We start from the raw sequence: 21264 nt of genomic DNA on the forward strand, positions 1-21264 counted from the left end.
TAGGTACACTAGATTTGCATAGTAGAAGTCAGTGAAGACTGCTTATTTTTCGAAGCAGTAAAAATTAAACTTAATTTTTTTTAAAAATGTAATTTGAATGTTTAAAGAACAGAAGTTCTAAATGTTGAGAATGGAACAAGTCTTTCCCTAGTATAGAGATAAAAGCAGCTGAAAACATAAAGGTGCCCAACAGCTGCTGGCTTTGATAATGCTATCCTGCAGTTGTGGTAATAGTTTTTCTGGTCTCAACTATTAGAACAAATTAAAACTTCTCAGCTTGAGTAACTAAATAAGCTTCATTAAAAAAAAAAAAAAACTGCACCTCAGACAACTGAAAACCCTGCAGCAGTCACTAGATAGGGAGCAAAGGAGGAACTATTCTCTTTTGAGAGTCTTTACGTATGTCTTCTGGTTACAGCAGAATGAAATACATCCCTGTTAGAAATGCAATTGTTGTTTATCAGAATGTAAGAATGAGATTGGCCATCTGAGACCAATGTGGTTTTCCTTTCACTTCATGCTCCTCCTGAATGTCAAAGGTGCCAGCATATTTAGTCTGAATCAGTAAAATATATTTTAAAATCATATACCTGGTGAGATCTTAGCCTTTTTTGGATAATTTGAAGTTATAATGTTGATTTTAGAAATATGTTGTAAATTTTCTGAAGGGAACTTTGATTTTTATTAAAATGCCTTGATAAAAACTTTATGTAGAGCAAATTGCAAATATGCAAAAACTATATCACAATTTTATATTTTATTTACTGTTTGTTACAGAAGCAAAAATGGTCATTCTGTGGATGATTAAGGAAAAGAAATGGGTTATTAAATATATTTGATTTCCTATGTAAGCAGAATGGATTTGTTTCAACTATGCATTAGGAAGCATTTAGCTTTTAAATTTTTAGTTAGTTAGTTGGTTAGTTAGTTAGTTATTTTTATTGTGGGTGCAGGGAAGTAAATCCACAGCTTGGATGTGGAGGACAAAGTACAACTTTCAGGAGTTCTCTTCTTCCACCATGAACAATCTGAATATCAAACTCAGGTAGTTAGGAACCATCTTGTCATCCCAATTTTGTTTTGTTTTTTTTTTTAATAATTTATCAGTAAGCGATATTTAGGAACAACAGTTTGCATTATGACCTGTATTGGGGATTGACAATCTGTTCTTTTGGGGGAGAGGCGTGTGTGTGTGTGTGTGTGTGTTTTAAAGTGGCCTAAAAGTAAGACTTTGTAGGCCATATGACATTCGTCATGATCACTCAGCTTTTCTGTTACAGTATAAAAGTAGTCATAAATACTATGAAAGTTAATGAGGCTCCAGCAAAATTTTATTTATATAAACAAGTGATAAATTTGACCACTCCTGTTGATTGGTTGTTGCTACTTGCATTTTGGGAGAGGATCTCACTATGGAGCCCATGATGATCCTCTCTAAGCCTCCTGGTGTTATATGGATATGGAAACCAAAGGGCAAGGGCCACTGTTTCTCCAAGTATATTGACAGGCCTCTATCATGAGAGTCCTGGGACTCCCAGACCCTAAGTGATCAAAACTGTAGGAGGTAAGCAGCATGGGACTAGAAATCCTTTGGTTTATATGGTTGTGATTGTTTTGTTTTTAGCATAGAATCTTTTTTATAATTCTTTTTTTCAGAATTTCATACATGAGTACTGTATTTATATCATTTCTACCCCATCCTCTCTCCTCTCCAGCTCCTCCTACATCACCCTCCCACACTGCCTCTCAATTTCATTATCTCTTTAATTATTATTGTTACATATATACATAGGAATTTATAAACATCTGTTGATACAACCCACTGAATCCATATAGTGTTGCCTATATGTTTGTGTAGTTAGGGCTGAGCACTTGGGAAAATTATAACTGGAGAAAACTAGCTAAGAATGCCAATGACAACATTTATTGTGCCTCATCCTTATGTCATAGTATCTTCCTTTTATTTTTTTTTTTTTAAGGTAAGGTCTGACTGTGTAGCCCATGCTTGAACTCACAGCAGCAGTTCTCCTGCCTCAGTCATCTGTGTACTGGGGATACAAGCTTGTGGCACCAATCCTGGGTCAGTTTCTTTCCTTCCTGCTTTCCTTTCTTTCCTTCTCTTTCATTTTCTTTCTTTCTTGTTTCAAACTTCAAACTTTAAAAAAAGAATGAGGTAAATCACAGTAATTTAGATGTCAACATCTTTTTATTTTTTAAAACTGGTACATACAATTTGTATTATTTATGGGTTATAATGTTTTAATAGAGATATATAATGTTCAAATTAGGGTAAATATACCTATCTCACAACTTATCATTTTATCATGGTGAAGTAATTCAAAGTCCTTTGTCTAGTTTCCATGAAATACACATTGTTGGAACCTTTCATCATACTCTACCATGTAACAGCAGAGGTACTTTCCCATTTCTTTAGCTATAACCTGTTAGCTTTTTCCTATCCTTCGCCTCACCTCATGCCAAAATCAGGCTACTTACAACTTCACAACTTTAATCTAGAAAGCCACAAAAATAAGGTATATCATGTCAATTTATTTTGTAAAACCCCAACATAGCTATTGTATGCTCCTTTGTACTTGTGTTGTACTTCTTGTGGGATTCCTTCTATTAATTAATTAATTTATTATTTATTTTTTTTTCTTCTTCTCTTGGTGGTAGGGATTGAACCCAAAGCCTCCTGCATGGTAGGCAAGGACTGTACTAGTGAGTGTATCCCTAGTCCTCTTTTCACTTTTTATTTTGAGACAGGCTCTCACTAGGTTGCCTAACCTGGCCTCCAAATCACTGTGCAGGCCCAGGTTGGGCTGAACCTAGCAAGAATCCTCCTGCCTCAGAATCATGACTGCTGAGATGACAAATAGAATGTTGTTCGGTTTTGTTTTTGGTCTGGGAATAGAACCCATAGCCTGCTAGGAAAGCATGCCAGGGAAGTGCTCCACCCTCGAGTACTAGGTCAGTTTCTTGCATGTTTTGATTTCTCTGCACAGGCATTTCAGAGAACTACTGCTAAATCAGTAGAAACTTCCTGAGCAAAATAAAATACCAGAATGATAAGAATAAAGTATTTAAACTATTTTTGCAGTGATAGTTAAGTAAGTTGAAGGACCTGTCTCCCAAACCTCATTTAGAACTTGATATGGAAATATGAATTGAAAATATCAAAAAGGGGAGAGATGAGAAGATTGTCATTCTTTAAGGAAAAGTTAAGGTGGTTTTCTAAAAGTATTTCTTTAAGTTTTACCTTTTTAAATTGAGTCAGCCTAGTACCCTATCCTAAATTATAAATCTCAATTATTTTCTTTACTTTTTAAAAAATTGTTTTAAAATTTATCTCTATATATGTATGAATGTTTTGCCTGCTTGTGTGTGTATAATGATGTTGTGCAGTGCTCACAGAGGCCAAAAGAGGGTGTTAGATCCCCTGGAACTAAAGTTAGAGACAGTCGTTAGCTTCCAGGTAGATATTGGGAACCTACCTGTGTCCTCTGCAAGAGCAGCAGACAGCTGAATCATCTCTTCAGCCCCTCAATTATTTTCAGACTGTTAGGTGGGTTGATCTGTTTACCTTAGTTTTACACATATAAGAGGGGGGTGGGGGAAAAAGAGAGAGAGAGAGAGAGCAAGAGAGAGAGAGGAAGAAGAAAATGTGTCTATATTTCTGAATATAAATTGACTGACAAGTGAATTACTAAATTTTACAGAATGTTATTCAAAATTTCATGCTATGTTAGACTAATAGACAGTGTAATCCTCATTCACAGTTGAGAAGTCTGCACACACCTACATACAGTGACTGTGTAGGAATGAAAGCTTGAGAAATATTCTCATCTTCTTGAAAAGGCCCATAATGTAAAGTGACCAATTGTGATGTTTAAAGTAAATCCATATCAAAATAATCAATTTTCTTGTAACTGTACGGTATGAGATTTGCCTTGCCAAGATGGCATCAAGTAAGCTAGATATGTTACAACTTTACAGTTATTTTAATTAAGTGTTGATGATAGAATATCTAGGCTACATGGGAGGTAAACTGCATACTTATGCTGATCAGCAGAATATGCCGGCACAAGTATGTCATTTTGTGAGCTAAATTAGTTTAGTACTAGTTGGAATTAAAATGCATTAATCAAGAGTGTGTTATTCACTGGGGTGTTGGTGATGTCTGATGAAGATGTTCATGAAAAACAGAAATGAAACAATAAATTAAGATGGAGGAATTGTAAAAGAACTTTTAATTCACTTGATATGTAATTTATGCATCATTACCATTCTACAGAAAACTCTGAAACATCTCATTGAATTATTTTAAAAATATGTAAACAGTCTTATATAAAATATGACTGAGGTAAAATAAGGAAGTCACAATATGCTGATTGTCAAAGTAGTATTCCCAAATAGTATTTATTATTGGTAGCACATGGCTTCACAAAAGTTGACATTTAAATTTAATAAGGACTTACTTGTAAGTAATATAAGGATAGAAATATACATAGAAAAGATCATATAAGGAGAATTTAACAAAATACTTATGTGTCAAAGAAAGTAATGATATTTTATTTTTGAAAGAATGCCTTTTTGGTAAAACCTTATAGTGCATATATTTTTGATACATTGCTAAAGCTGTGGTTAATTGTTTCCTAACATTTTTAATTTTCTAAAAGTATATTTTATAAGTTCTAGAATAATTTATATGTGCTTAATACAGTGCATTGAAAATATGAGAGAAAAGATTAGAACCAGGTTAAGCAATGTATGCTTAGGACCAAGTACTACATACATTTGATCATTATATAATTAATAAAATTATTGAAGTCACTTCATATTTTTCCAGAGCATATTTTACTTTGCATCTCACATTTTTGCCAACAAGTTAAGGTAAACAAACTACATTTTGACAAGTAACCATTTTCTTATGTGGTTTTTTTATGTAAGGATGGTTGGTTATATGCTAAAGACAATGCATTTTATGAATCTAGAATTTTTAAGGCCGGGCGTGGTGATGCATGCCTTTAGTGCCAGCACTTGGAAGGCAGAGGCAGGTGGATCTCTGTGAGTTCGAGGCCAGCCAGGTCTGTAGTGAGTTCCAAGACAGCTGGGGCTACAAGGAGACCCTGTCTCAAAAAGACAAAAAAAAAAAGAATCTAGAATTTCTAATGTTCACATTCTGAAATAGTGAGCCTTAATAGTGCGTTGTTGAAAACAGGTTTCTAAGATCCAACTGATGCCACCTAGGGGGTCTTTTCTCAGGGCTATTATTTTTCCAGGTATAGAATCACAAATTTTCAGTCACAGCATACACCCAAAGTTTATTAAAGTAAAAATAACACTCACACAGCACACAAAGAGACAGAATCCCTATAGGAGAGAAGGTCCAGAGCTCAAACACCATCTATCCCCTTAGAGAGACTGGGCTTTTGTATGCTATAGGATAGGGGGTGGTGCAACAAGGTTGGGTTTTTTTTCCCCCTTTGGATTGGACAGGGTAGGATGCATGTTGCAGGTTGGTTCACTCATATGAAAGCAAGAACTTGATTGGGTAAAGCAAAGACTCTAAGTTTGAAATGCCCACCAGAGAGTGAAAGTCTCATCAAACTTGCCAAAGGGCAGACTTTGGTTGAAAACCTGAAGTGGCCATCTTGGATGAAAGTGAAGTAATTGGAGCCCAACTGAATATGGTCAGGGCCTCCTTCCCTGACTACCTGCCTAATTTAGTATTAAATATCTCCTAGTCCCCTTCACAACCTAAACTAAAAAAAATTATAAATTATATCCTAAATTATATTTCAAGGACTGGGAAGATGACTCAGTTAGTACTATGCTTAGACCTAAGTTCAGTCCTCAGCACTCATGTGAAAAACAACTGAGTATTGTGAGACATACTTGTAATCCCATCAATGAGGCTGTACAGACAGGTGAATCCTTGGGGCTTGTTGGACAGCCAGCCTAACCTATGTGGTGATCCCCAGTCCAGTGAGAAACCTTGACTCATGAAAAGGTGGACAGCTTCTGAAGAACAGTACCCAAGGCCATCCTTTGACCTCCGCACACATGTACATATGCTTGCACACAGATACATACATGTACTCATACACACATACACCTTCCAAAAGTAAAATGAATAAAATGTTTCACTCTAAAAATATTAGCATCCTGGGGCTGGAGAGATGGCTCAGCGGTTAGGAGCACTGACTGCTCTTGCAGAGGACCTGGGTTCGATTCCCAGTGCTCAGAAAGCGGCTATGAACCATCCTTAACTCAAGTTCCGGGGAATCAGAAGCCCTCTTCTGACCTCTGCAGCATTGCACGACACGGGTGCACTCACATACATGCAGGCAATACACTCATACACATAAAATAAAAATGATAAACAAAATAGTTAAAAAATATTAGCATCCCATCTATAAACAAGGTACTAGATGAGACAAACAACGAAGAAGTGGGTGGCCGTGTAGAAAGTTAGCTTTTCTGGGGGCTGGTCAGTATGGAAGCCTGGCGCTCCAGAAGTAGTTCCAAAACCCCAAAGCAGCAGTGGAAAATAAAATGTCTTGTTAGTAATGTAAATTACAACTGGTATATGTTGTTAATATTGATAGTGTAATTATAACTTTTCGGGGGGCCTCTTTGTTCTTACTCTTAATAGGCTTTTTAAAAAGATAAAATTTTTCTTATTTAGGCAAGCACAATTTTTCCATCTAGGCATGTTTTTGCAAGTATCTTTTTACTAAACAAGATATACTAATATTGTGGTCCATTCTTTACAATATCAACCAACAAGACAAATTAATTGACCAGGTAAGATTTTTATGTAAGACAGTCAACTAAGCTTATTGGATCTTTAGTGAGTTCTAAGTCTTCCATCAAGATTGTTTATAACTCAGTCAATGAGTCAGTCAATGAACCAACCAAATATTTACTGAATGCATGTTTTTTACCTTCTCCTTTAAAATATACTGGCTGCTGCTTTTCTTTCCTTTCCTCAGGAAACTCATAAGTTATCATATTTTAATGAACATTTTTATTATAATGATGATATGCTTCTAATAGTACCACACCCATTTGCCACATTCCCCACCTATGTTATTTTCTGTTAGTATTTATCTTAAAAACACAAATAAATATACCTAAAGCTATATTTTATCAAAACCCCATCAAAAATGCTTAAGAGAGGAGGAAAGAGCTTCTTAAATTGTTTTATTTCAGTTTGACATTTGGGGAATTAAGAGCACATACTAATTAGTGTTTATACGCAAATTAACATGCTTGTTGGAAATATGCCTGCCTTTCAGCTCTTCATCTTTGAGTGGTGGCAGGGGTAAAGAACTCTATGTTAGAGTGAATGGTTGTACAGTTGCTGGGAGACCTGAGAGAAAATGCTAAGTCAGGTAGTCTGTTCAGGGTTAGTTGGCCATAAGAAAGTGTGGGCATGTCATTATTCTGTAAAGCTGTTCCTGGATCAGAGTCATGTAGGCAGGAAAACCAAAATGTCAGTTATGAAGTTTGATCTTTGCTTTTCTTTTACATAAAACGGTTGGTTTACTAAATTCTGAAAAGTTAAACTTCCTCTTTTAAAATATAATGAAAAGACATGCAAAAATTATATAGATCATGTTTATTATAAATGTATAACAGAGAAAGGATGAGGAATAAAGAAAAAAATTCTTTTAGAAAAGCACAAGTAAAAGTTCATGAATAATTCTTGATATAATAGAAAAAAATGATCCTTTAAAACTTAAGGACATTCATTCTGAAATAAATTATTTCTAAATGGCATAACTTTATTCTCTTATGTTTCTGTTAGGTATTGTTATTTCATTTCTGTCATTAAATAGTTGTTGATTTTCTGATAGTATGTATTTTTATTCTTCCTACTTTCAGTTAGGTCATTTCTTTTAGGCTTAGCCAGTTTGGGCTGCTGTAATAAAAATACCATAGTATAGGTGATTTAAACAACAAATTTATTCCTCAGAGTTCTCATGGCCAGAATGTTCAAGATGAAGGAGCTGGGCTGGGAATATAACTTAGTTGATAGAATGTTGGCTTCGTACACATGAACTGGGTTCAATTCATATCACCCAATAAGCCTGGCATGGTGGCCCACACCTATAATCTCAGCCCTCAGAAGGTAGAGGCAGGAGGGTCATAAGATCAAGGTAATCCTTTCCTTCATACCAAGTTTGAGGCTAGTCTGGGCTATCTGAGACTGCATCTTAAAAAACAAAAAAAGAAGAAGAAGAAACCAGCAAATTCAGTTCCTGGTTGATAGATGATCAATTGCTCACAAGATGCCAACAGAGCAATCATCTCTCTATGCCTCTTTTTATAAGGAAACAAATCCCATTCATGAACGTTTTGTTCTCCAAAGTGAATTTCTTCCATAGTACCTATCTTTAAACAGCCTCACATTGGGATTACAATTTCAGCATACGAACTTTGTGGAGCCACAGATATCCAAAGCATAAGTTAGTCATGGAAGCATGTAGAAAAAAGGATTTTTACCTACAAATGTAGCTTCCACATGTTAGAGTACTAACTATGTTAGCCAAATTATCATATGTTATAAAGAACTTTATCCCATAAGTATGGCCTAATTTGGAAACTTTCAAAAGCACAATCTCAGTTTTCAGTCACTCATAGCACTACATGTTCTATCAAGTAGGGATGATGTAATGTGACTTTGACGGAAGGCACAGATTGAAATATTATTTCTTTCAGCTTTCATTGATACTTGCCATTTGGTGATGAGAACATTCTATTTGTTCCAAGTTAGTGAACTGATACAGAGAACATATTTTCCAGAAAATTATTTGTCATATTAATTATAAGATTATGAGCCTTAAGAAATCACAAAGAGAGGGCAGTGATCTTTATATGCTTTGTTCACGGCCATGTTAAACCACCTAGACCCTGTGCTGCTGTCAGTACTTAATAAGTTAGGTTTCACATAAGCAAATTTTTTTTCATTAAATCTTCCAATTAGTAAGTGCTTCTCTTTTTGGTTCCACAATTGACATTTCATACAACACTACAAAAGGGACCATTGTTTGTTGGAATCATTCTTTAACTATATTTTTATTTTTCTCTAGAAACCATGATCATTTTCTCCAACTCCTTGATAAAGATAGCTTTTTCCTTAGAATTCTGCATGTGTCTTTATTCTTCCCACCTGCCTCACTGGTACATACTTCAAATATCTAAAGCTATCTATAATATACTGACTTTATATGTAAAGACAATACTGAACAGTCTTATGCCAGATTCTTGAATGCATAGTTTTATAAAGGTTTTTTAAAAACATCTGGTCCAGTTCCTTCATGTTAAGGTGAAAAAACTAAGCTTATATATCTCAAGTCCACACTACTGATTAGTGATGCACAAAAGCTAGAATCCAAGCCCTTGACTCACAGTCAGATGTTTTTTCAATTAATTGTAAATAGCTTTTTCCAGGAATTTGATGTCCAGTTTAAATCATTTCCAAAACAAAACAGTAAACAAACTTTGCTCCAAATGTAAAGAATAAGCTCATTTTTCAGAGCTAAGCATTCTTTGAAGAACCTATTTGTCCCAAGTTACTAACAGAGTACCAACATGTCTTCCAATATTCAGATTATCAGTTTGCAATCTCTGAGCTAGATTAGTATTTTAGCATAAAATAATTTAAATTTATTTTAATATTTGAATCATATCTTGACATAAATTGGCTTCTACATGGTAAAGTACAGAAATAGTACAGGATATTCAAAGTTGTTCCTATGAAGACTCTTTCAGGATCAGCTGCTGTGTTACATAAGCTAATTGGTTACACAGTTGTAGTCTTAAGTAGCTATCTAGCTAAGCTATGGTAAAGATCAATCTGAACATTTAGAATTCATGCCAGCACTAAATTTTTGAAGAATACTTTCACCAAAGCAATCTCTCTTTTTTGTTAGACAAAGATATTCTTAAAGTCTAAGTTTGCTAAATTTTGTAATTTATGATTTAATTATGCTGATATATGTAGCGTTTGTAAGTGATTTCCTCACTTCCGTCCTCTTTCCTTCCTTCTCTCCCATCCTTCCTTTACCAAAACATAAATTTGAATTTCTTAGAGGAAAACATACTGAAGGAAATAAATTGACTGAAAAACAGAATCTGTCTCTCCCAGTGTTATTACATAGGGACCCCTACAATCCCCGCCACCACATACTAGCTTCTCTAAGTCCAGGGGGAAGGTACAGATAATCTCGTTAAAATACAGCAGTTCATAATTTGGCCTATTGGAGATTAAGTATTCCATTAAATTAACACTATAACAACTTTGTACATTGGATGAATATAGAAGTCTTAAACTATGTTTCAAATAATGCTGTTAATATTTATCATCTCAGAGTTTGGTGTTTAGTAATACTTTTCACATAATTTTGACCTTGTATTCTATTTCCAGATGATTTTTGTCTTAAGTATGAACTATTAGTAAGCTATCTGTATTTCTCCATATTTTGGTAAATTGATAGTATACTTTGAATTTATGAAAATGTATAATGAAACATCACTTTGTAAAGAAAGGCGACCATTACAAAACCAAAATCACAATATTTATTATTAAATTTTATATATGAATCCAGAATTTGAAAGAATTACATAAATAAACTTGAGTGATTTAGAAAAGAAAGAGAAAATAACAGAGTGTGGATATTGGAATAAACTTCTAGCAGGACCTCTATAGTTTACTTGCCAGTCCAATTTAGAGTAGCTTTGTCAATGAGGAAGAGAGACAGCCTGGTCATATATGTGAAAGCTAAACCTTTTAAAATCAACTTTGTTAAAATGAAAGTCTGCTTAAGTTTTATCAGCAGGAGCTAGGTAACTAACTCTATTACTTGAACAATCCACTGCTTCTGCCCCATCCAGTGAACTCCTTTGAAGGAGCGCAGTAACGTATAAGAGCACCATGAACAGAAGCGCGAACTGCTTCCTTAGAGGGCTCACCTGTTGTCTTTTCAGACTCTAAAAATACTGTAGAAACAAATCTGTACAGCAGGAATTTCTCAAGATTTTATTGCTTCAAGCCTAATTTCTAAAATTATTTATAGCAGACACATTATAAATGTACTATTCAATTCTATAAATTTGATACACAATGCTTTTGTCTACTTTCTATCTGGTCAGTTATTAATCTGTATTAAATTATTCCTAATATTTGACTTAATATTAAGTCCCATAAAATTACTTGCTTATTTTATATGTAAAGAATTTAATGTCAAAGCAATTGCATATTAGCATATAATTAAGCAAAATTATAATTATTTTCTAGTTCTATAACAGTATAATAAAAAATGAAATTTTGAGTAATTTAATGACCTTATAAAATTTGGCACTCAAGTATGAGCAATCAGATATTGGACACACAGCATCACAAACTCATTGAAATTATACTTTTTATCCATTTAATTTCTAGACTGAAATATTTAACAGAACTTGAGAGAACCTCTTATTCATCCAACAGCATAAATTAGCATGACTTTAAAGAGAAGACCATATTTTCCTTTTGTTGAGATGTTTATACTTCAGAATATATTAGGATGAAAATATGGAAAGAAATTTTAACCTTAAATTTTAAGTCAATCTTGAATTATAACAAGTCCACAATGAGAAAAAGCCAAGTATTTTTATTATAAAAAACACTTAGAAATTTCTTTCCACTCTTACATAGACCAGCAGCCATAGAAAAAGTGAAATTTGATAACTTTAAAATTGTTACAGGAAATTTATAATAAAATTTTATAATTTATTCATCTATATTCAGTGCCTAATGTGTAATCAGATAACCACCAGGATGCCTCTTCAAGCCTTTCTTGGGCTTCACCTGCCCATTTCTTAATCTTATTTCTTTGATATTTAGATATCATTACTTTAATAATTTGTATTTTTATTGCTATAGTCATCTGTGATGTTTTTACATTTTATTTGGAAATTTTCTAAATATTTTACAAAATAAAAAGTAGGATGAGACTTTCTCATAATAGCTTTAGTCTACTGAAAGCATCCACATAGAAGAATTAATTGATTTGTTCTTTGTATTAATTCTAAATTTTTTAATTATTTTATTTTTAGATCTGTATTTTACATTGTCCTGTTTTTTGTTGTTTGTTTATTTGTTTTCCTTCAATAGCCTTTTATGTCACCTCGGTACCCTGGAGGTCCCAGGCCCCCACTGAGGATACCTAATCAGGTAAGATTGATATGCAGCTTCATTATTTTAAAGAGACAAGGATCTTGAAGATGTCACAAGTATTTTTTATCCTATAAAAATATAAAACCGTCCTTTATCATCACTTATTGCCAGCTCTAGTAAAATATAATCTACTTCAGGCTTTGGCCTTTATACCACCTGACTCTTTTAATAAAGTTTGGTTGAAACAAAGCCACACAAATATCCTTACGTGTGTCCATGACTATTTATATGTTCTGATACAAATTTGACTAGTAATTACAGAGACCATATGTGGCTTACAACCCTAAAATATTTACTATCTAGATGTTTACAGAAAATGATTTGCTGACTTTATACTTTTATCTAAGCTTAAAGATTTATATAATTTTGACAAATATTGATTATCTTCTTAGTGAAATTTCATACTTACTTTGCTTTATTTTCATATGATGTAAAATTCATATACAATATACCCAGTAATCGTATGTCAGATAAGTAATTAGCTGCTTCTTGAAGAGCGAAGTCTATTGTTAAATATTTTAACAATAAGTCTACTTTTTTAATTCTCAGGCATTAAGTTTCAAAATGTTTCATTTTCAAATAGTTTTAAATCAACCTCATAAATATTTACTTAAAATGGAATAAAGCACATTTTTCTGCTTACAAAGATCTTATTGTTTAGTTTTAGTATGTGGGCAATGTGCATGTATGTATATGATATGTAAAGAAACTAAATGTTTAACAGAATGGAATATTTCTGTCTTGTTGCTGTCTCTGCCATTTATATAGTTCAGATTTATCCCAAAATAAAGTAAAATCAGTATAAGTTCTCTTTTCACTCTTATTCTCTTTCCATTTCTACATTTTTTCACTACTAAAAATGGAACAAGAAAGTCTCACTGATTTACTTAATAGCAGCAAAATTCTACTCATATTCAAACAACTTATTGAAATTATGCTATATCTTTGAAAGGTTCTAGTTTGCTGACATTCTCTGTGTCTGTTTGGGTGCAAATCAGGGAATGCCAGCACCTAGGTCCATCCCCAGGGCAGAAGCTTAAGTAGAAAGTGGAACCGACTGGTCCAGTGATTAGGGTGCTTGGCAGTCCTCATGTTAGCAGCTGGAGCATTTTTCTCCTGCAGACTGAATCTGCATTCAGTTTATTGGGTCAGGAAGGATCCCTTGAAACTGGAAGAAGTATACAGATACCAAGAATGCCAGAATATGGGAATCTTATGTTCTCCATGGGTGAACCTGCATATATTGACAGTTCTACTTACATAGGTGTCTGAGCCTTTGAATTTTCTTTTGTAAGGATAGAAGTTCATACCTCCTATTGGAATCTTCCAAACATTTCAGACATTCCACCCCTAACTTTGTGTGTTGCACAGGTATAGGAGGTTCCTGAAAACATGAATTAGAAAAGTATAAAATTCTTGTGTAAATATATTATTCAAATATGTTTATATTGCAGTAATGATACAAACATGGGTAATTATTCAAAGTATATTCATTTGAGATGATTCACCGTTGAAATGCCATGTATAAGATACCATGGGGGCAAGTATAAGGACTGTAGTTTGTAGTTCCAGAGAACCAGTCCTCAAGCTAGATGAGTGTGGTAGCTCACCTGTAACTCCAGAGGTGGAGATAGGTGTTCCCCAGAGCAAGCTGGCTAGCTCAACTAGTCAGATCCAATTGGTAAGCTCTGGTTCAGGGAGAGACCCTGTCTCTCAGTAAATATAGTACAGAGTAATCAAGAAAGATACCTGACACCAACCTCTGTCCTCCACAGGCACATACTCAGATGTGTATGACACCCACAGCTACGCATTCACGTACATCAACATACATACATACACACAAAAAACTATATTGCATGCATACATACATACATACACATACAAACACACACACAAAAGATAGTGTCAACCTTCATAATCTATACCAACTAACAAAGTATAACACATACTTTTTCGAAGTCAGTGGTAAGGATGTTAAATTATAAATATAGTTTTTTAAAATTTGCTCTTGTTTAAGACAGGATTTCACTGTGTATCCCAGGTTGACCTCAGAATCTTAATTCCCCTCCTTCGGTTTCGTGAGTGCCTAGGTTAAGGTGGGGTCTCGTGTTTGAACGTTTTTAAAAACAAGCATGTTATGTCTTTTAGGGTTTTTTAAAGAAGTAATTAGAGGTTGAAAATAACAAATGGTTATTATAAGGCTGTATTTCCTCTAGAATGTTACATTATTTGTTTAAAGATATTGTTGATCATTATATGCTATGAGTGGCTCATTTGCCTATTCTCTCCCACACACAGAGACATGCACACACTCACGCATGCACACACACACACACACACATATGCAGGCACATATTTTTCCAATGTATATTTTTATTGAATTTTGTGCATTTCATACATCTTAATCATATTTAGACTCCCCTCCTGCTACTTCACCCCCCCCCGTATTCTGCCCACAGGATTTCATGCATCCTGTCATATATGTTAAGGCCTGTCGAGTCAAGTTTGTGTACCAGATGTCCCTCAGTGTGAGTTCATCCACTGGAGCCTGTTCAGCCTATCTAGTGTCACTCCCTTTAAGGAGATCAATTCTTCCTCATTCAGCAGTGATCAGCTAAGGTTGGGCCCTCCTGTTTATTTCCCCAGCTCTATGCTGGTTTTTGTCTGATTGAGCTTGATGGATCTTGTGCATGCTGTCACCATTGCTCTGAGTTTATATGAGCAAGTTCCCAGAAGCCTGGAGGAGTCTGTTTCCTTATGGTCATTTACCACTCCTGGCTCTTACAATCTTTCTGCCCCTTCTTCCACAATGGTCTCTAAGCCCTGGAAGGGTGAGGTTTAGTATAGGAGTTCTATTCATGGATAAGCACTTTTCAGTCTCTTGTTCTCTGCACATTGGCCAGGGTGTGTTTTGGGTTTCTGTGGTAATCACCATCTGTTGCATAAGGAAACTTCTCTGGTGAAAGTTGAGAGATGCTTTAATCTGTGGGTATAACAATAAGTCATTAGGAGTAAGTTTCATAGTATAATGCTTTAGTAAAAAACTGATATTAGGCTCTCCCCTATGCCTTGTGACCTATCCAGCCTCAAGTTCCTAGGACTGATATCAATGTCAATTATGGTCTCCATTCTATAAAACAAACCTTAAATACAAGGAAATAGTGATTTGTTACTTCTATAATATTCATGTCACTATTGCACAAGTTGGCATACCTTGCCAGGCCAATTGTTATAGTTCACAAGATTCATAGCTAGGTAAGCCTGATGATTATTTTTTTTTCTTTCTGATAGCATGCATAGTACCCTTCAGCATTATGAAAGCTTGGCTAGTCATTTTGAATATATGAAAGACATCCATTTAATAAACATAACCTCCATAATTTGTAACTGCTAAATTATATATCTTAATTCCAGTTTTCTGAAATTTTTAATGATTCCAGATTAATTCTTTAATGGCTTATACAGTTTGTTTACTGACAGGACTGGATATTTGGAATGTGATATGATGCCACTGTGCTGAAAAAAATAGAATCAAGCAATTGTATCTAAAATTATGAAAGAGATTGCAAACGTATACAGTAGAACAGAGAATTAATGTGCATGAAGAAACACCTAAAACAGAAATTAAATTGCCAAATGTATTTGGCTCACAATTTTGTATTTAATTGATTCAACTCTCAGAAGGGGACTTATTGTAACATCCATAACCTGAAGTGAAATAGGTCATTTTCTTTCCCATGGATAAATTGTATAATCAGAAAAATCCATAGCATTTCTTCAGTCCTGTGAAAGAATCAAAACAGAGTGCAAACACATACTGAAATTAGTGACAAGAATAGACTATTATCTGCAGGTTTAAAAAATGTTTTGCCTTATTTTCTACCATTCCTTGAACAATGTCCACAAATATATGAACTGAGATTATACCTAGAAGACCCTGTTGTCCATTTTATATGCAAATCAACATTCTAAAAACATACTGTATCTGGCCATAGTACTCAAAACCTAAGGGATACCTGTAAAATAACAAATGAGTTAAAGAAAGTATGATATATTTAAATAATGAAAGTTTATATATATATTAAAATTATGCTTTGGAATAAAATTTACTAGTGTGCTAATGTGATATATTACCAGCTGTATAAAGAAAGCACAAAATATAATATGCACATGTAACTGTATAGGCCCAGGGACTTTACCCCACTCTCCTGCCTTCCTATCATGCAGACTCACATTTATCAAAGACGAAGGACTGTATTCTTTTTTTTAAAGAATTTCATGTATCAGTACTGCATTTATATCATTTCCACCCCTCCTTTTATTTCTGAATGGTAGAATTATGACTGATTTTGCTTTTTGGAAATTTCAATGTTTCCAAAGTTTGCATTTGGAAGCCATTATGCTTGTGATTAGAAAAAATATATAATTGTGTATGTAGATAAATGAAAATATTTTTTTATACTTTGATATATAACATTCTCTATTAATATTTAATATATAATTCCTATATTGGGAAGAAGAAGTATAATGGACACTAAGGTTAAGTTAGTCTTAAAAGGACTTCATGACTTTTCAGATAAGTAAAATATCAGCAAATATTTGAATCAGAGAACAAGTTGTTTGGATGCTTGTAATCCCACCTCTTGAGAGGCAGAGGCAGCAGGACTGCCATGAGTTCAAGACCAGCCTGGGTTACATAGTGAGGTCCTGTCTCAGAAAATAGAAATAAAACAAAAAAGGTAGAAATTAACTTGTAAACTGGAAATTTACCATAGCATTCTGTAACCAAGTTGCCTACATTTCAAACACCATTCTGTGTCACATGATCTCTTATTCAAGATAAGCATGACCTTGGGTATCTTTTCCATTTTTGTAAAGTTTTTGGCATGTAGAGTTTTGCCTTCAGTTAGTGATGTGTGTATGAAATGTAAGAAAGATGCCAGATGCATGGAGAGGAATGCATTCTGTGGAGTAAATACCAAAAGTCTCCTTTCTCCAATGGTGGGGAAGAGGCTTTCAGATTCTATCTCAAAAATTCAATAAATTGCACCTATTAAAAATAAGTAAGTGGTTAATGATAACACAGAAAATATAGTTTCTTAGGACAGTTCAAAATTCTGCTTTCTGTCATTAGACTATCCTTTTTAAATGATAATTATATCATTAACATTTTGGAACCTTATTTGAAATCTAACAAGATACATTAAAAGCATATTATTTTCTTATGATTTTTAAATTTGAGTTTATAGAGGGGTATATGTGTATTTCCAGTTGTTTCCCTTTGTTGAAGAGGGAGCTTAAAAATATTCAAGATTCTGGCAAAAAAAAAAAAACATTATTTTTCCCATCCTAAGAAAGTTTATATAGTGAATCTGATACAGCCTTACCCAGTTTAAGTCACATTTATATTGAGATCTGTGGTACAATACATATTTCTTCTGTGAAAACACATCTCATTATTTCTTTTCATTTTATCATAGATATACCATTTTATATATAAGCCAATACAAAGAATGCATGTATTGTGACATATTTAGTTATAAATGTCATAGGCTATACAAAATTTTCTCAGAAAAAAGATCATTCAACAGATATTTTTTGAGGTTTATTAGATACTGAGCACAGTTCTTAATGATGTAATGTATGTAAATAAACTAATGAAATCCCTTTTATTAAATTTTTTGTCTTTTAGCATCCAAGTTATTAGATATCATTATGGCATTTATGAACAAAGTGTATTCTAGAAGATTCTACTTCTCCACAGCTCCTCATCCCTCTGCACTACTAATCCCCCTTGTAATCTCATCTCTCCAGTCTCTATCCTTCATCCCCATGTGTCCTTTTGTCTGCCCCATCCTTCCTCATCATCTATTTCTTTGTGTTTTATTTTTTTATTTAACTTTACATGTATGGGTGTTTTGCCTGCTTTTATGTTAAGTACAACCCATGCACGAAATGCCCACAGAGGCCAGGAAAGGGTGTCGGATCCCCTGGAATTTGAGTTATGGATGGTTGTTAGCAGCCGTGTGGGTGCTGGGACCCAAGTCTAGGTCCTCTGCAAGAGCAACCAGTGCTCTTAACTTCTGAGCCATCTCTCCAGCCCCATCATCATCTATTTTTACCCTCTCGGTCTCCATTCTAGTCTTTTAGGCCCTCCTCACATTTATGTGTGTGTCTCTGTGTATACATGTATGTATGTATATGTGCACAAATACATATATGGTATTACAGGCTAGGATACACATAGGAGACAAAACATGTAATTTCTGTCATTCTGAGTTTGGGTCACTTTGAATTTGAAAGTATTATACTTTCCAGATCCATCCATTTTCCTGCAAATTTCATGGTTTTATTTTTCATGGCAGCTAAATAAAATTCCCTTGTGTATATGCATCACATTTTCTTTATCCATTCATCTGTTGATGGACATATAGCTTGGCTCCATTTCTTTGATTTAATGAATAGAGAAGCAATAAGACACTGATGTGCAAGCATCTCAGTGTAGGATATGGAGTCCTTTAGGTATTGCTGGGTTATATAGTAGTTATATATATATTTGTTTTTTTAGAAACTTGCCATAATGGTTTCCATGATGGTTTGTACAAGCTTGCATGCCTACCAACAGTGAATAAGGAGTCTTATTTTCTCATATTGTCATCATCATTTGTTGTCAAATTTCTTTCTTTTATTTTTTATTGATTTTTTGCAATTTTCATACACTATAGTTTGATGGTATTTAGATCCCCTGCCCTGTCTGCACCTCCCCCCCAGTGCCCCTGCCCAATTTAGTGTAGTCTCATATAATATAATATAATATAATATAATATAATATAGCCTATAGAGTCTGATTTTTGTCCCCAAATGTCCTTCAGTGTAGGCCCATCCACCAGGCCCCCAAAGACTCCCAACCCTGTAAGATACTATCTCTCCCTCTCCCAGTGTCAGGTTTCTTGATGATAGTCATTTTAACTGGGGTGAGGTATAATTTGCATTTCCCTGAAGGATGGAGCTTTTGAGAACTTTTAAAATATTTTATGAAAAATATTTTTATATTTTTAAGAATTCATGTATGAGTATTGTCTTTACATTATTTCCACCCCTCCTAGTCCTCCACCAACTCCTTATTGGCCATTTGTGTTTCTTCTTTCAATAACTGTTTATTTTCCACATTGGAAGGTCTTTTGGGGGGAAGTAGTTGGTGTTTAATTTTTTTAAGTTTTGATAAGTTACATTATAAATTCTGTATATTAGCCTCCCTGTCTGAAGTATTCTGGTAAAAGTTTTCTCCCATACTGTGGGTTGTCTGCATGCTGTGCTGATAGTTCCTTTTTAAAACCTTTTTAATTTCATATAGTTCCATCAGTTGATCCTTGGAGCTGGTTCTTATGCTATTGTAGTTCAGGTCAGAAAGTTCTTTCCTAAATTTATATTTTCGACTGCATGTTTTGATAACTTTGTCAAAAATTAGATGGCCATAGTTTTTTTGGTTTATGTCTGGGTCTTTGCTTCTGTTTCATTTCTCTCTGTTTGCATTCCAGTATCCGGCTATCTTTGTCATTATAGCTCTGTAGTATAATTTGAGGTCATGTATTGTGATGGCTCCATCAATGTTCTTTTTCTTCAGGATTGCTTTGGCCATCCATGGCCTTTTGTGATTCTGTATGAATTCTTAGATTGTTATGTTTACAGTACCACACTTGATTTCACTTCCATTGAATTGGCTTTTATTCCAATTAGGCAGCTGTTGATTACCCCCAAGATAAAGTGCTACTGCTGCACCAATTTTGTATGCTGTGCCGGCCATTGATGTGATTATTTGGTCTTTAAGTTGGACCATTGGTTGATGTTTTCCCTTGGCACCTTCATAGCACTCTCCAAAGCTATGAGAGCTAGCCTTCAGGGGAAGTGACTTCCAGGTCAGTTCCAGGTCCATTGCTCCAAATCCTGTGTCCAAAATATGTTCTGTCTTCAGCAGTAGGGTCTTATCTTCAAGTTCTGTGAGGCATTCAAGGGCCTTTAGCTATACACATGGACTCTTAAAGAATTATATTGACACCTTTAATCTTTAGTTATACTTTCCTTTTGGGTGTTTAAGACCATACAGTTGGCCCAGATAAACCAATTTATTTTTACTCTTAAGGTCATTTGAGGACTGTTCCTCAGGGGTCACATGGGCTTGGGAGGAGCCCCTGGCTCCTTTCTTTTACCAGTTCCATCTGTGTTAAGATAAGTCAAAGGTCCTGCTAGACCATGGCTGGTTTCACTTGGAAGCAAGGAGGAAATGTTTCCTCTGTGTTGACCCTCCTCTTTGTAGACCAGATACTGGTTCAAGTCCATCTTGTGGAGTCTCCATGGCCTCTTTGATCAAGAGGACAGATGACTCACCACAGTTACAGGGCATGTTGAGGGATGCTCCATAGTCCCCTGGAACTTAGTTGACCTTGGAGGGCAAGGAGCAAAAACTGTCCATTAAGTCCCTCTGACCAAATTAGTACAGGCATCAAAGTATGGCTTTTAAACACCCAAGAAGGTTATTTCCACCAGTCTGATACTTTTAATTACCATGTGATATGTAAATAAAACTTGGGCAAAGACCAAAGTTCTCAGATAAACCTTGACTAGACATATATTATGTTCCTTGAGCTAGTTGTATGTATAATTTGTCAGTAGGTTGTTGGACTAATATAATTCCCTCTTTTTTTTTAACTAGCTAGGCATATTTATCTCTCACATTGTCTAACCCTTCCACAATGGTTTCCCCATTTAAAGTGCCCCCATTTTCCCATTTTTCCCTTAATGCCCTTCTCCTATGATCCCACCTCTTTTGAGCTCCTTTTTTCCCTTTATCCCCAAGGTTCTTTGTATAACCCTCCCTCCCTGCACCCATTAAAATAACCCCATTTTTATTCATATCTCCCTTATTAACACCTGTTTCCTACTGTTCTTCTTTTTTAGATTATTTCCTTTCCTTTACCTCCCTGGTTCCTTTTCATTATCCTGGTTCCTGTGGTTATGTCTGGATACATATTCAT

At 34.6% G+C, this 21264-nt stretch overlaps 1 protein-coding gene across 7 annotated transcripts in view; it reads left to right on the forward strand.

Annotated features, from left to right (window-relative positions):
* Positions 1-21264, forward strand: part of Ssbp2 (single stranded DNA binding protein 2) — a 393489-nt gene that overhangs the window by 322652 nt on the left and 49573 nt on the right. For 5 of the 7 annotated variants that reach the window (XM_008853302.3, XM_008853304.2, XM_008853303.3 and 2 more), the window contains one exon: positions 12167-12226. The exons of the other annotated variants lie outside the window; for them this stretch is intronic. In XM_008853302.3, the coding sequence (XP_008851524.1) occupies positions 12167-12226 (60 nt within the window). The remainder of the gene's footprint in view (positions 1-12166; positions 12227-21264) is intronic. 7 annotated transcript variants of the gene reach the window in all.

Source organism: Nannospalax galili, unplaced genomic scaffold, assembly GCF_000622305.1.
Source record: "Nannospalax galili isolate Female #2095 unplaced genomic scaffold, S.galili_v1.0 scaffold45, whole genome shotgun sequence".
Classification (NCBI taxonomy): domain Eukaryota; kingdom Metazoa; phylum Chordata; class Mammalia; order Rodentia; family Spalacidae; genus Nannospalax; species Nannospalax galili.